This window comes from Crocodylus siamensis, chromosome 5 (genome assembly GCF_052110815.1).
Source record: "Crocodylus siamensis isolate JL-2025a chromosome 5, ASM5211081v1, whole genome shotgun sequence".
NCBI classification, from domain to species: domain Eukaryota; kingdom Metazoa; phylum Chordata; order Crocodylia; family Crocodylidae; genus Crocodylus; species Crocodylus siamensis.
This window is the reverse complement of record NC_143399.1, coordinates 48,631,265-48,645,966: the sequence shown is the minus strand read 5'-3', so window position 1 is coordinate 48,645,966 and position 14,702 is coordinate 48,631,265. Positions and strand designations below refer to the sequence as shown.

General features: G+C 49.3%; 1 protein-coding gene across 7 annotated transcripts in view; it reads left to right on the top strand.

Annotated features, from left to right (window-relative positions):
- Positions 1–14,702, top strand: part of ASTN1 (astrotactin 1) — a 278,304-nt gene that overhangs the window by 159,049 nt on the left and 104,553 nt on the right. For all 7 annotated transcript variants that reach the window (XR_016442322.1, XR_016442321.1, XR_016442320.1 and 4 more), the window contains exons 10-14: positions 2,113–2,250; positions 3,108–3,258; positions 11,537–11,703; positions 12,578–12,772; positions 14,072–14,199. Coding sequence is in view for 3 of the 7 variants with exons in the window: in XM_090047144.1 (XP_089903270.1) it covers positions 2,113–2,250; positions 3,108–3,258; positions 11,537–11,703; positions 12,578–12,772; positions 14,072–14,199 (779 nt within the window). In the remaining 4 variants the exon portion in view is untranslated. The remainder of the gene's footprint in view (positions 1–2,112; positions 2,251–3,107; positions 3,259–11,536; positions 11,704–12,577; positions 12,773–14,071; positions 14,200–14,702) is intronic.

Below are 14,702 nucleotides of genomic sequence, written 5' to 3'. Positions count from 1 at the left end.
GGAATTGGCTAGCGTGCCAGAGGGCAGGAAAATAGGTTACTCTTTAATATCACAATTTGATGCCACTATGGAGAATTTTGGTCCAGGCATTCAGGACCCATGGTCCTCGGGGACTTCAGTGCTCTTAGGTTTCTCACTTAGTGGGAAAAGAAACTATTACCAAAAAGAAGAACCCTCACCACAGAGGACACAGTGTTCACGCAAACCCTTACAGGAAGCAGGCTCGGCAGAGACTGCCATCTGAATGGATGATGGACACTGAACTTCCCTCTTCTATTACAGGAGAGATCTGTCTGGGGTGGCAGGAAAAACCTGCAGTGCCAGCATTCTCCTTTGTTGTGGAAATGAGCAGAATTGTTAACAGCAACATCCTATACCTGCTGTCTCTCCAAGGCAGAGAGTGTGTTTGCTCCTCTGCAACCGGATGATATGCCATCTCTGTAACTAGCTGAATGGCTCTTGGCTAAGACCCCTGACTGCTTCTGTGCAGTCATGTTGCCCTCTGCTGGGAAACATAGGAATTGCTCTACAGTAGCACATTTTTACTCCAGGGTAACGTTTTTGCCAGTGGTGGGCACCAGTTGCTTTTGAGTAAGAGCTCCTATGATGTCTAAACTTAGGGTATCATGCCCCCATGAAAGTGGTCCCTTCTGATATCTATCCGCATAAGCATGGGTTAGGCTCTGAAGCAGGAGGAAGCTCTTGCAATAATAAATGTCTCCTTTATTTTGTACTGAATCCAAGTAGCATCTGGGTGCTTGGGGGATGGGAAGGGGTGGAAGGAACAAAGAGACATGTTCCCCTGTGTACTGACATGCTTAGTGTGTTGCTCACATGGGTCTGGTTTTTCTCATTCAGCGTTTGCGCCTGCCCACTGCTGTTACCTTTTGTGTAGTCAGGGTGAATAGCTGGCCCTCCTGCAGCCCCTGCGCTCATATCCACCTAGGCTGGCTTTTATCTCACTGGCTCTAGGACACACTGAGCAGAGAATGATTGAACTCCTTTGAAATGAGTAAATAAATAAAAGAATAATCTCTCGCTGTTCCCTTAAGCTCCCTGCCAGAACACTGATGGATTGATTTATTTGGGGGCAGGGAGGCAGGGCTGCAGCTCCCCAGGTGCACAGATGGGGCACCTCTCCCTTCATAGTATCTGACAAAGGTTATTGCCTACAGAAGTTCATGCCTCTGAACCATTTAGTCACTCAGGTGCCACCCTGCCCTACCTTCTGCTGTGTGAAATATAATAGGAGCCCCTGTCAGGATCAGGCTTCACTTAGCACAGTTTAGACAGCTGGCCTTGAAAGCTTGCAATCTAACTAGCTACATGAAGAATCATTTAACCCCATTTTGTAGATGAGGAACTCTTAGAGAGACTGAGGCTGGGATTTCCACAGGAAATAGTCACTTGCTTTCAATAGTATTTGGAGTCTTCCACTGACTTGCTTAGAGATCCCAGCCTCAATGACTCGTACAGGGTGTCTTTGGCAGACCTGGGAGCTGAACCTGCATTGCCAGAGTCCAGTCTAGCACATTGACTACAATGCACCATTTGTGTTCTTCTGCTCCTGTCCCTTCTCAAACTTCCTTCCCCTTCCCCTTCCTCCCCCCTCCACTGCCTCTTGTAGTTTGTAGGTGCTACAAACTCCATAGTAAAGCAAAGAGCCTGCACCCTTTCACGATGTACCTAGCCTGCCTTGGGAGATAGGAAGATCTAAGGGACAGTGCATATGATGCATACTCCAAAGATCTGGGTTCAATTTCTAGCTCAGCCACCAACTTTGTGGATCTTCTTGGGCATATCACTTCATCTGTCTTGTTTCCAAGTTCCCTACCCAGGAAATGGAAGCACTCACCTACCACATGAAGCTGTAGTGAGAGTAGATACTTTATAACACTTTGGTAGATATCCAGGTTTTCCTTCCCATGCAGGTGCAGGGGTTGGAACTGTATCTGAAGCCTATCCAGCTGCTGCAATGAGCAGCAGGAGTGTCAGTCAGTGTTCCCTGTCTTTGCATGCACTCACCTTCCTGCTCTGGTTGAATGTAGGAGGGAGTTGCTTCACTTTCCTAGTCATTGGTTCTCACCCTGGTCCCTGTGTGCTGCTTGACAGGTTCACGTACACCCTTGGGGAAGGGATGTGGCTGCCTCTGAGCAAGAGCTTTGTGATTCCACCTGCTGAACTGGCCATCAACCCCTCTGCCAAGTGCAAAACGGACATGACAGTGATGGAGGATGCAGTGGAGGTCAGGTGCGTATGTCCTTGAGCTGGAGGCAGCAGGAGCTAAGAAGGACATAGTAATGTGGGGTGGAAGGTGGGGATCAAATGGACAAGGCAGGGTTTGGCACTGGAGGAACTATAGCACTAACCACAGTGTCTGCATCATTGTTCTCCTCCAGTGCAGCTGCCTGTTCCCTAAAGACATCTGGGATGTGGGCTGTGCCTTATAACTTATAGAAGCTGATGAGAGTTTCTCCACTGTTCTCAGGGGGCTTTGCATAAGGGCTGTATTGTGTATATCAGACCACCTTTTACATGCATGTTTCTTGAAGAGCATTTAGTACCTTATTCAGATCATGGTTTCCAGTGCCATGTTTGCTTACACACCAGAGCTAACTTTCCAAAGACAATTTTTTTGTTCCTTATTGGTTTTCACATTGTTCCAAATCTACCCCTTGCGTCTGTCTTGATTGTCAGCTCATAGGGGTTAAAGCTAGTTACCTTAATATGGTTTTTGCAGACTACAAAGCACTGAAACTTCTTGGGGTCATGTTTCAGCAGTGTTGAGTGTTGCATTTGCAACTACAAGCACTTGCACTTACAGTAATTTCTGTAATATGCATTATATATATATGTGCCAGCAAATAGCAGAGGGGCCTGTTGCATATTGGGAGTGTAGCAGTCAAATTGGCACTTGCCATCAGTGTATTTTTGTACCAGAAATGGCCACGCAGCTGTGTATCACAGAAGGTGCAAATATGTGCTATTGTATGTGTGAATGTGTCTTGTGGTGTCTGTACTCATTAACACTTTATAACGAGTGGAATGAAACATACTATGTTCAAGGGCCCAGGTTCCTTAATACATACCTTTTCCTCTTCTCGAAGGGAAGAACTGATGACCTCCTCCTCCTTTGATAGCCTGGAGGTTCTCCTGGATTCATTCGGACCAGTTCGGGATTGCTCCAAGGACAATGGTGGCTGCAGTAAGAATTTCCGATGCATCTCAGACCGCAAATTGGACTCCACCGGTTGTGTGGTGCGTGTGTCCTATTCAGAAGCCAGTGCTTGTTTTGTTTGTCTTTTATGCAATAAGACAAGTCAGGGAAATTGCCAGAATACTTTGCAGAGGGGAGGGGAATGAAACCAAATCAATCCATCACTTTACGAGGTACTGCTTTGCAGAGGGTTCTGAATAAGCAGACAGGGAGCCTGCATTACAGCTTTACTTCAGCTCTCCCGGCAGCATCTGACTCATACATCAGGTGCTTTTCCCTACTTCTTACAGTTCTCTAGGAGCCAGTACCAGGGGAGGTCTGAATCAGGCATTCTGCTAACACAGTCATATTAAGTAGTATAAAGCTGTCTAGGGAGTACTGCCCCCTTCTAACTGCAGATATTCTTACACCTCAAAACAGGACAGTGTAGATAGAAATGCCAGCCTGTTTCTAAGTCTTGGAACTTGGTTGGCTTCTTTGTTTGCCTTGAGTCTAAGTTTAGAGCTGCTGGAGGAGCTGCTGGTAGCCATCAATCTAATGCAGGGGTCGGCAACCCCTGGCACATGTGCCAGAGCATTGCACATTAAGCCATTTTTCTCAGCATGCCACAGTTGGCCCCACCTCTGGGTAGGCTGCTGCTGCCCACCATAGACCCTGGTCAGAGCCTGGGCTGTTTGCAGGTGGCAAGCAGCCCGGGCTTCAAGGTGGGCAGCAGGGTACTGCCCAGAGCCTGGGCTGCTTGGAGCAGGCAGCCACAGGGCTGTAAGCAGCTGCATCAGGGTCCAGAGCCCCAGCCCAGCTCATTGCCAGGGGTGGCTGCACACATGCCTCAGGGAGCACAGTGGGGAAGGGACTAGGGCTGTGCTGCCACAACAAGCATCAGCCCATTAAGGGTTCCTGCCATCTGCCCCAGCACCTTACCATCTTTCATGTCAAGGTTGCGGGATTTTTTGGCACTAGGCCCAAAAACGTTGCCAACCTTGATTTAATAGCTGTTGGAGATGGTCTCTTGCTCAGTAGCACTGGCCTTGGGGGTATGGCTGTTGGGAGAATAATACACCAGTCAACAGAGCTTGTAGAAAAGTGGGTCGTTCTTATTGCAGTGCATGTTACATCAATTTAGCCCATATGAGTCCATGTTTCCCAACCTGGTTCCCTGCTCCAGGGACACTAGCTTAGTGCAAGATGGGAAAGAAGAACAGTAGCTTCAGCAGTTGACCCCAGGTCCTCTTGGCTGTGGACATGCTTCTGTTGCTACAGGTAAATTAGCAGGTAACTCTTTGGAAGCCTTCCAGCTTACTTCCTTGAACCTTTGTCCAGCTGTAGAAGCAATACAGGAGAGCAGGAATGGGTAGCAGTCTGTTAACCTCATCTACCTTCTGTTCCTATAGTGCTGCTGGATGTCCCTCATGAGAAACAGTTTGTAGTTTCTGAGCAAGTTAGGGCTTGGAAGGGCTGAGCGGTCATGCCAACGGGTGGAGGAGAGAATAAGGAGACAGATGACAGTCAGGGGTAAATGATCAGAAAAAAGAGAGAAAGTAGACAAGGAGAAGTGCTAATGGCAGTTGTGGCAGGCATGGGAGAGACGCAGTGTGGTGGGAGAGTGGTGTGTGTGTGGAAGGGCAGCTACTCTGTTTTCAGCATGCCATGAAGCTGTGCCAGAGAAAGTGTTGCAACCTCTGACCAAGGAGAGAGCAGTTCCATAGCAGAGAGCTGGTTTTTTGATAGCCCCTGATGGAGGTTCATGAGTGGCTCTCCTGTGTATGTTTCTGGTGGCCGTAAGGAAGGACATGGTAGCTGGAGTGAATACAAGGACTTTTGCCAATCTCTCCCCAGCTTGGGGATGATGGGTGATGGTGTGAAGCCTTAGTGTCTGCCACACACCAGAAAAAAGGATAGCGTTGGATGGATATTGTGAACTGTTCCATCAGGGTGTGACTGAAGGGCCTTGCAGAAGCAGGAAGTCGAAAGGATCTGGCAGATGGATCCGTGTGTTGGCAGAATGTATTCTAGCAGGGGTAGCCTGTTACCTATTTGGGGGTGGGGTGGGGAGAGGTCATGATGGAACTGGCAAGGGGGCAAGCCTGGGCATCTCCACACATCCCTCCCCTTTCTCCATGATATGCCAATACTCTCATTGTTGCTGCATATACAGAAGTCCCGCTGCTTGTAAAAGGGCCTTGTTTTAGTGTTTTCCGAGTGGGGGAAATGCTTCCTGTCTGGCCTGAAGATGAAACCTCCATCTCCCCTGTCCCCTTGCCATTTTACACACAGACGCCCACAAAGGGCAGCAGAAGCAATCTGTCTGCTGTAGAAGCAAGCTGTGAAGCTGTTAAGCATGTCTCATCGTTCACACCCTTCCCCAGTCTGCTCTGCACCTGCTCAGCTCTGGGAAAAGCACTCTGCCAAAGACTTATATATTAATGGGGTTGGGAAAGTGGAACACACCTCACACCATGACCTCCAAAACTTCTGCCAAGGGGCTGCTGCTCCCAGATGCACAGCTCTTCAGAGGCAGAAGCAATGCCAAGTGTAGGTGAGCAAGGAGACAGCAGCTGAAACCCAGCAAGGGGCATTATAGCAGTCAGAGATGGAAACATCCTCAGAGATCCCCTCTGGCTTCCTTCTCAGCCCCCACAGCTTCCCAGGGGCCATCCTACTTATGGTTTCCCAGCCCTTTTCTTAAATCACTCTGGCAGCAGGCACTGCTGCCTCTTCTTCTGGGAGCCTGTTCCACCCCAGGGCCATCTTATGGCTAGAGGGTTCTTCCCTTGATTTTCTCATGGCATTTCCCTTGGCTGGACATCAGCTCAAAACTTGTAGCGTCAGCTTCTTGGCCTACCCTCAGTGACAGCATAGATTGGTGACACAGAAGGAGAATAGGTGGAGAATGAGGAAAAAGGAGAACTGGACTCAGGGGCAGGTGAAGATTCTTTGGTCTGTGACTGAAGCAGGATGCACCAAGGTGAGGCAGCATATCCAAAAGCACTTGCTGTGCTCCACAGTACACCCTGTCCTTTGGGTTTGGGTCTACCTTGCTCACAGCAATAACCATGCTTTTCAGCTAGTCCCGTTGGGACTCAGGGTGGTATAATATCCCTCTATGTAACCATCTTTCGGATTTTGTTCTTCCACTGGTCCTCTCTGAGTTGTGTATCCTGGCATCATTGAATGTGCACTATCATAGCATGCTGCAACAGGGCCCTTAGGGACAATTGCAACCCCAACACAGCCTTTATGGCTAGCCAGCATCAAAGGAATAATAGGTTTGCAAAGACTGTCCTATGGTGCCAGGATTCAAGACAGTCCATCACATTGAGCACAGGTAAAAACTGGTGTGGGTGGGTGTGTGTGTGTTGGGGGGTTGGGGAGGAGGGATTAGCCAGGGGCCCAATGAACCTGAGAGACAAAAGGATGTATCACCCAGGATAAACAGATCCTGAAGTTACAGCAACTTTCTGGACCAGAGAAAGAAGCTGGAGAATACTAGTGGGCATTCTTGTTTGCTTCATTCCTTGAGTGAAGCATCAACCTCCCAAAGCTCAACTGTAATGCTACTGAAGAGGCAGGGCTTGCTCCTGATACACTTGGACTCTCCTGGTGTCAATTGCTCCCACCTAATTAGCTTGTTGTTTATATATTTTCTCCTGAGGGCAGAAACAAGTACCCATGAAAGGCAAAGACCTGTGAAAAAGATAATCTTCCTGTGCAAGAAGCCAAACTTTACAGTGGAGCAGCGTGGCCCCTTTTAATGACTGCACTGTCTACTGAGTTAATTGCCCTATGGTTAGGCATGAGAGTAAATGAAGCTGCTAGAGGAATAGTTGTCCTATGGGGAATCAGAGAGGTGACAAGCAGAGATTGGAGTGTTATCTACCGGTCTTTGGAGTCTAACTAGGAGAGCATACACTAGCAAGAACGAACCTCCAGGAAGATGGGGCCATCTTCCTCAAGCACAGGCAAGGTCTCAAATCAGAAAAGGATACAGAATGAGTCCATATAGAAAAATGAACATATGAGTGTAAGCACATACTAGTGCACCCCTGTGTACTTTATCCACAAGCGAAGATGCTGTGGAATGGGTTTTATCACATGCTAGCAAGCAGAGTATGTACCTAGGCTTCCTAGAGATGCTGACGTATCTTGGGTGGCACTGGTTGTTGTGCTAGCTAGATTGGTTTAGCAGGGGTCTGCTAGCACATGCTGCAGCCATACCTCCATTTTTTCTTTGCCATCGTACATGGAGAGATGGCTTCTTCGTCACCTGTGTGCTGTACATGGAAGTATGCTTAGAAATCTGACTTCATGGTTTCGTAGTTGGTAAGGTTGGAAGGGACCTAAGCAGATCATCAAGTCCGACCCCCTGCCATGGCAGGAAAGAGTACTGGGGTCAGATGACTCCGGCCAGGTGTACATCTAGCCTCCTTGTAAAGACCCCCAGGGTAGGAGCCAGCACCACTCCTCTTGGAAGTTGGTTCCAGACCCTAGCCGCCCTGACCGTGAAGTAGCGTCTCCTGATATCTAGCCTGAATCTACCCCCTGCCAGCTTGTGACCATTATTTCTTGTCACTCCTGGGAGTGCTCGGGGGAACAGGGACTCCCCCAATGCCTGCTGGTCCCCCCTGACTAGTTTGTAAACAGCCACTAGATCCCCGCCTCAGCCTTCTCTTGTGGAGGCTGAACAGGTTCAGGTCCCGTAGCCTCTCCTCATAGGGCCTGTCCTGCTGCCCCCAATCATGCGAGTGGCCCTCCTCTGGACCCTCTCCACGTTGTCCACATCCCTCTTGAAGTGCGGTGCCCAGAACTGGCTGCAGTACTACAGCTGCAGCCTGACTAGTGCCGTATAGAGGGGGAGGATCACCTCCCTAGACGTGCTTGAGATGCATCTGTGGATGCATGGCAAGGTGTGGTTGGCCTTCCTGACTGCCTCCCCACACTGCCGACCCATGTTCATCTTGGCATCAACGATGACTCCAAGATCCTCTTCTGCCTCTGTACTGATGAGAAGGGAGTTCCCCAGCCTGTAGGTGTGCTGCCGGTTGTTCCTCCCGAGGTGCATCACCTTGCACTTGTCAGTGTTGAATCCCATCCTATTCTCGTCCGCCCACCCCTGTAACCTGTCTAGGTCTGATTGCAGCCTATTCCTTCCTTCTAACGTCCCCACATTCCCCCACATCTTAGTGTCATCAGCAAATTTGAACAGGGTGCTTTTTACCCCCTCATCCAAGTCACTGATGAAGATGTTGAACAGTGCGGGCCTGAGGACTGAGCCCTGGGGGACCCCACTGCCCACATCCCTCCAGGTCGAATAAGACCCATCCACCACCACTCTCTGGGTGTGGCCCTCCAGCCAGCTAGTTAACCATCTGACTGTGTAGGCATCAACACCTCAGTCTCCTAGTTTTTAATAAGAATGGGGGGAGAGACCGTGTTGAAGGCCTTCCTAAAGTCCAGAAAGACTATATCCACTGTGACCCCTACGTCTAAGGATTTGGTGACCTGGTCATAGAAGGCCACCCGGTTGATCTGACAGAACCTGCCTCTAATGAACCCATGGTGGTTGCCCCTAAGCATAACTTGTCCCTCTGGCCCCTCATGGACATGTGCCAGAATAATTCTCTCAAAAAGCTTCCCCAGGACTGAGGTAAGACTAACTGGCCTATAGTTTCCCGGGTCCTCCTTCCTCCCCTTTTTGAAAATGGGAACCACACTGGCCCTCTTCCAGTCCCCTGGCACCTTACCAGAGCACCAAGAGTGCTCGTAAAGCCGTGCCAGGGGTCCCACAATGACCTCTGCTAATTCCCTCACCACTCTGGGGTGGAGATCATCTGGACCAGCTGATTTAAATACGTCCAGTCCCTCCAGAAGTTCCCTGACTAGATCCTCTCTGACCCTAGGCCTGGGTGCGCCTCCCCTGGGGCCTATGGGGGTCCCAGTGAGGGGGATGACCCAGTCCCTGCTCAGAAAAATGGAGGCAAAGAAGTTGTTAAATAGGCTAGCTTTGCTGTCTGGTGCGACGACCAGATTTCCTAGTGTGTCCTGCAGAGGCCCCACGTTACCTGGTACCTTCTTTTTGCCCCCTATGTAGCTAAAAAAGGACTTCTTGTTGTCCTTGAGCTAGGAAGCTAGTCCCAGTCCCATCTCCGCCTTGGCCTTCCTGACTGCCCCACTACATCCCCAAGCCACTGCAGTATAGTCCTCCCTGGTGATGGCCCCTCCCTTCCATTGGGTATGCTCCTCCTTTTTAGCTGGGAGACACTCCTGGATGCTTTTGGTGAGCCATGGGGGCTTTTGCGCCCTCCTGCCCCCGTTGATCCGTGTTGGGATTACCTCCCTTTGGGCTTGGAGAATCGTCTCCTTAAGGAACGACCACTCTCCTTGGACACCCAACTCCCCTCCGCTCCAGGACCTCAGTGCCTCCCCGACTATTCTTCTTACCTCATTGAAATCTGCCCTCCTGAAGTCCAGGGCTGCTGCCTTGCTGTAGGCCTTTGCCAGGTTGCGCTGGATGGTGAATTCCAGCAGGTGATGATCACTGTCGCCCAGGTGGTCAAGCACCCGCAGCCCCCTCACCAGGTCATCGCCCATGGCCAGGACCAGGTCCAACAAGGCATCTCCCGTGGTGGGGCTGTGCACCTCCTGGGTTAGATGGCGGTCCCGTATCTTGGCTAGGAACCTACGTGAGTGGTCAGACTTGGCTGACTGCTCTTCCCAGCAGATGTCTGGAAAGTTCAGGTCACCCATGATGACCACGTACTACCCAGTACTGCCCAGGCCCCTGTTACTTACCTGTGTATTTGTTCTGCTCGTCATCAGTCTAGGCTGGGCTTCTCCTGCGGGTGACACTTGGTTTGGTGGTCCAAGGCTTCCTCCACCCTCATCTTCCCCGTCCCCCGATGAGCCTAGTTTAAAGCCTGCTGAAGGCGACTTGTGGTAGCCTCCATTCCTATGTTCTACCAACATGTTCTGTGAGCTTTAGAAGCCTTTGCTGGGCCATGGGATAAAGGGATGAGCTCTGAATGGTGATCACCTAGAGCAGGAGGCAATGACGTGCCAGTCACGAAGTAGGTTTTAGAATGTCATACTGTGCCAGACAGGAGCATGTAACTTCCTTGAACTGGATGAGTTTTAGAAGGAGTCACTTCCTAGCCTCACCATGGCAAATTAAAGCCTGTTAAAAACTCTTCCCTTTCCAACTCCCTCTGCAATGCCTTGTCAGCCACTAAGGAGTCAAATCAATCAGGAGTATGCATCTCCCCCACTGCTTGGTAGCACATCTGGCCAAACAGCTGGATAGCCACTGAGCAGGGGGGAAAGGGCGCTGGGGGGATCCCCAGTAGTACCATTTGCCTGTTTGCCATCATCCAGAACATCTGGGTTTGCACTGTGAGAGGCAGCCTTGTAAACTGCCTGAAGTGCCATCACGTCCCCGGCGCTCCAGCTGGTGCGGGGGAAAGTGGGGTGGGGGCATAGGGGCTGGACTGGGAGGGAAGTCTAGCAAGCCTGCAGGGTGCCATTTGTTTTGGAAATTGCAGAATTAGTGTCAGCGAGCAATGTGCATCCTGTTGTGTGATCTTCAATCAGGGTGATAGGAAGAGAAAAACACATTTAAGTGGTACACCTGCTGCCAGCTTGCTGTTCCTTGGCCTCTGTGCCATGCTGGCCTGATGTCAGAGAGAAGAGAGCAAAACGGGGCAGGGGGCAGTGCTGGGGAGGCTTCTTGTGCTTCTACCTTTTGCTTTGAGGAGTCTAGGAAGGTGGTTTCACATTTGAGGACAGATGGGCTTGGTGTCACTTGGTGTAACCCCTGCGCTTTATAGTTCTGCTCAATGGCCAGTGTGTGCAAGCTGTGATCCTGCTGGGTGGGTCCACCTCCAGCCATCTAATTGCCCTGTATCCAGTTGCTTAATGCACCTTGTGTTTGAGAGCAAGCACCCCCTGCCACTGCATTTTTGAAGCTGTACTTCCATACCAGGTTCCCCTGAGTCCTGCCCTGCAGAAACCAGTGCTGGGCTGCTACATAGCCATGCCATGCACCTCAGTCCTAATCCACCCCTCCCCTTGCTATTCCTGTCCAAATATATGGAGTCTAATTGAATCTTTTGATGAAAATTGGCTCCATGCAATGCACAGATGGGAGATGCAAACAGGTTTGTTATTGTAAGGTTAGTACCACCTTCTTGAAATACTGCCAGTTTAGGTGGGAATATCCTGTGCAGAATTAAGTTGCTAGTTCCAGGCTGTCTTCATAGCTGAGCAAAAGGTTTTCAGTTCCTTTAGGCAGAGTCTTTGTCACACTGTTGCTTTTTGTCGTGCCAGTGCCCAACAGGACTCAGCCCGATGAAGGATGGCACCGGTTGCTATGATCGACACATTGGGGTAGACTGTTCGGACGGCTTCAATGGTGGCTGTGAACAGTTGTGTCTCCAGCAGATGGTGCCCCTGCCAGAAGACCCCACTCTGTACAATATCCTTATGTTCTGTGGGTGAGTGACACAGCTTGCTCCATCATCTGTCAGACAGGGACATGGTGAGGAATCCGTGTGATCTTGGACTTGACAAACTCCAAAAGAAAATGTATGGCTTTTGTTCTGCTAACAGTCTTATGATGCATCCCCCTGAACATCCAGCACTTTGAATATCACCCAGCTATATAGTTGTATACATATTCCAAGCTATCTGGAAGGGTGCACATGTGTGTTGGGTGGCTGGAGCTTACCTCTTCCTTAGACAGCTGTACACTGTGTGGCCAAGATCATGGATTATGGAGGAACACCAGAACACCCTGCCTCCTCCTTCTTTGCAAGCCATCACTGAGGTTAGCAAGAGAACCCCTCCCACCCCCACCGGGGCAAGCTGTATTCTTTTCCTTGGGGAGAGCAAACAGGTATATGTTTATGAGCTTATGCTACCAGCTGTGAAGTAAGATCATTCTTTCCACTTGAGATTTTCTGCACTGTAACTTCTTGTAACCAAGTGCTAAACAGTATGGCTCTGGGTTGCCTGGGAAGCTAGCTCTCCCCAACCCCATGGGATCATGGTTGGGAGGAAATTTGAACAAAGCGTAAATATTGGGTATAGTTTCGTAATGGTCAGAGGTCTTAATGAACAAGGCTGAATACAGGAGGCTGGAAAAGCACTAGTCTATTGATTACAAAGCAGCTTTGTGGAAATAGGAGCTTTCTGTCTCTAATGGTTGTGGCTCCAGGGGCTGCATTCTTCCCCAGGGTCATTCCAGCTGACTGCAAAGGAAGTCCCCTCTTCCCTTCCTGTGATGCCCTTCCTTTGCTACCCCTCTACTGAATGGATTGGCTTGGTCCCTCATCCTGATGGCTTGTTTTGGGTTTCCTCATCTGGCAGGTGCATAGAAGACTACAAACTCGGAGTGGATGGGCGATCGTGTCAGCTGATCTCGGAGTCCTGTCCAGAGGGGGGTGACTGTGGGGAGAGCCGAGAGCTGCCCATGAATCAGACTCTGTTTGGGGAAATATTTTATGGATACAACAACCACTCCAAGGAGGTGGCTCCTGGACAGGTGTTGAAAGGGACATTCAGGTGAATAGGGCACCCATGTCCCCTCCTTACACATGCCCTTCTGCTTTGCTGACCTGAGAACACTTAATGCACCTAGGAAGCTGTTCCAAGTCTCAGGAGCACAGTGTCATAATTCTCTAGGTGGGGTTGGGGTCATAGGAGTAGTTAGCAGACATTCAGAAGTCATTTTTATTGGATGGCTTTTGGACTGACAGTGAATCCACGGCAGGGTCTGTGAGAGGGGAGCACTTCACAGTCCAACTGTCAAACTCACTACTGTATTATGCTAGGGCTTTGCAGCAGTCTCAAAAGGAAGGTTGGATTAAAATAGACTTGGAGAGATTGACCATCCTTTTAAGTTGAGTGGCTGTGGTGGCAACACTGAGCTTCCAGTGACCATTCAGCAGTTGATCTATTTCTGATAGCAGAGGGTACTTTAATCTAGCAGATGAAGGTGTATGTAATTGGATCCAGTGGCTGGGAGAGAAAGCTATACAAATGCATGCTAGAAATAAAGAGCAGGTTTATAATTATTGGAACAGCTTGCAGCTTGGTGGACGGTTTGTCACCTTGAGGCTTTAAATCAAGGGTAAGCATCTTTATGAAAGATGCTGTAGCATAACCAGAAATGCAGGGCTTGGTGCAGGAATTGCTTGGTAGAGTCTTGGACTTGCTTTGCAGGAGTTCATACTAGATGAGTAGTGGTCCATCCTGGTCTAAAACCCTATGTCTCTGAGAACAGATCTTATTCTTCAGAACTCTGGATCTAGCCCTTGAATTTCAGACATACACATATCTGGAGTACTGTGTCTAGTTTTGAGCCTCCTACTATAGAAAAGACATGGACAAGTTGGAGAGAGTCCAGCAGAGAGCCAGAGAAATGGTTCAGGGGCTGGTCACATGACTTATGAGGAGAGGCTGAGGGAACTGAGCTTATTTAGGCTGCAGAAGAGAAGACCGAGGGAGGATTTGATAGCAGCCTTCAACTACCAGGATGGAGCTGGACTGTTTTCAGTGGTGACAGATGACAGAACAAGGAGCAATGGTCTTAAGTTGCAGCAAGGGAGGTTTAAGTTGGATATTAGGAATAACTTGCTCATTAGGAGGGTGTTGAAGCACTGGAACAGGTTTCCTAGAGAGGTGCTGGAATCTCCATCCTTGGAGGCTTTTAAGGCCCAGCTTGACAAAGCCCTGGGTGGAATGATCTAGTTGGGGATGGTCCTGCTTTGAGCAAGGGGTTGGACTAGATGACTTCCTGAGATCCCTTGCAACTGTAATTTTCAATGATTCTGTGACGTGATAACTCTTTGGAATTTCCAGGCTGAACAACTTTGCCCGGGGCTTGGAGCAGCAGCTTCCAGATGGCCTGGTGGTGGCTACTGTCCCATTGGAGAACCAGTGCCAGGAGGAGTTGTCTGAGCCCACGCCTGATCCAGACTTCCTGACTGGTGAGTGATTCCAGCCACTCTGTTGGTCCTCACCTCCCATGCTTTGTTTTCGGAAGGCTGGGAAGAATTCTTGCTGCCCAGGTAGCAAAGCAGAAGGCAAGGGGAAGGGTTTCACTGCCTGACTGCAGCTGTATCACTCTGTAAATGAAGGCAGTCCTACTTGGTTTAAATGTCAGGTGATACCCAAGCTTGGGAGATCTCTGTCCTGGATACCCCCACTCCTTGGTTAGGAGCCCTAGTGAAAGATGAGTGAAGTGTTGGCAAAAATGCCAACTCAGTAACATTTAAACATCACACACATGCCTCTCAGCGTTATCTAATTGCTCACTTAATGAAAATATATTTTTAGAATTATTGCAGCAATTTGTTTTGCTGCCTTTGCACATTGAGATGTTTTGATGTTTGGTTTGATATAATTTTTCACTTCAAAATTTCCTTTTAATTTAATTTTTTTTTAAAATCCAAAAATATTTAAAGGTCATTGAAGGTAATTTAAACATTTC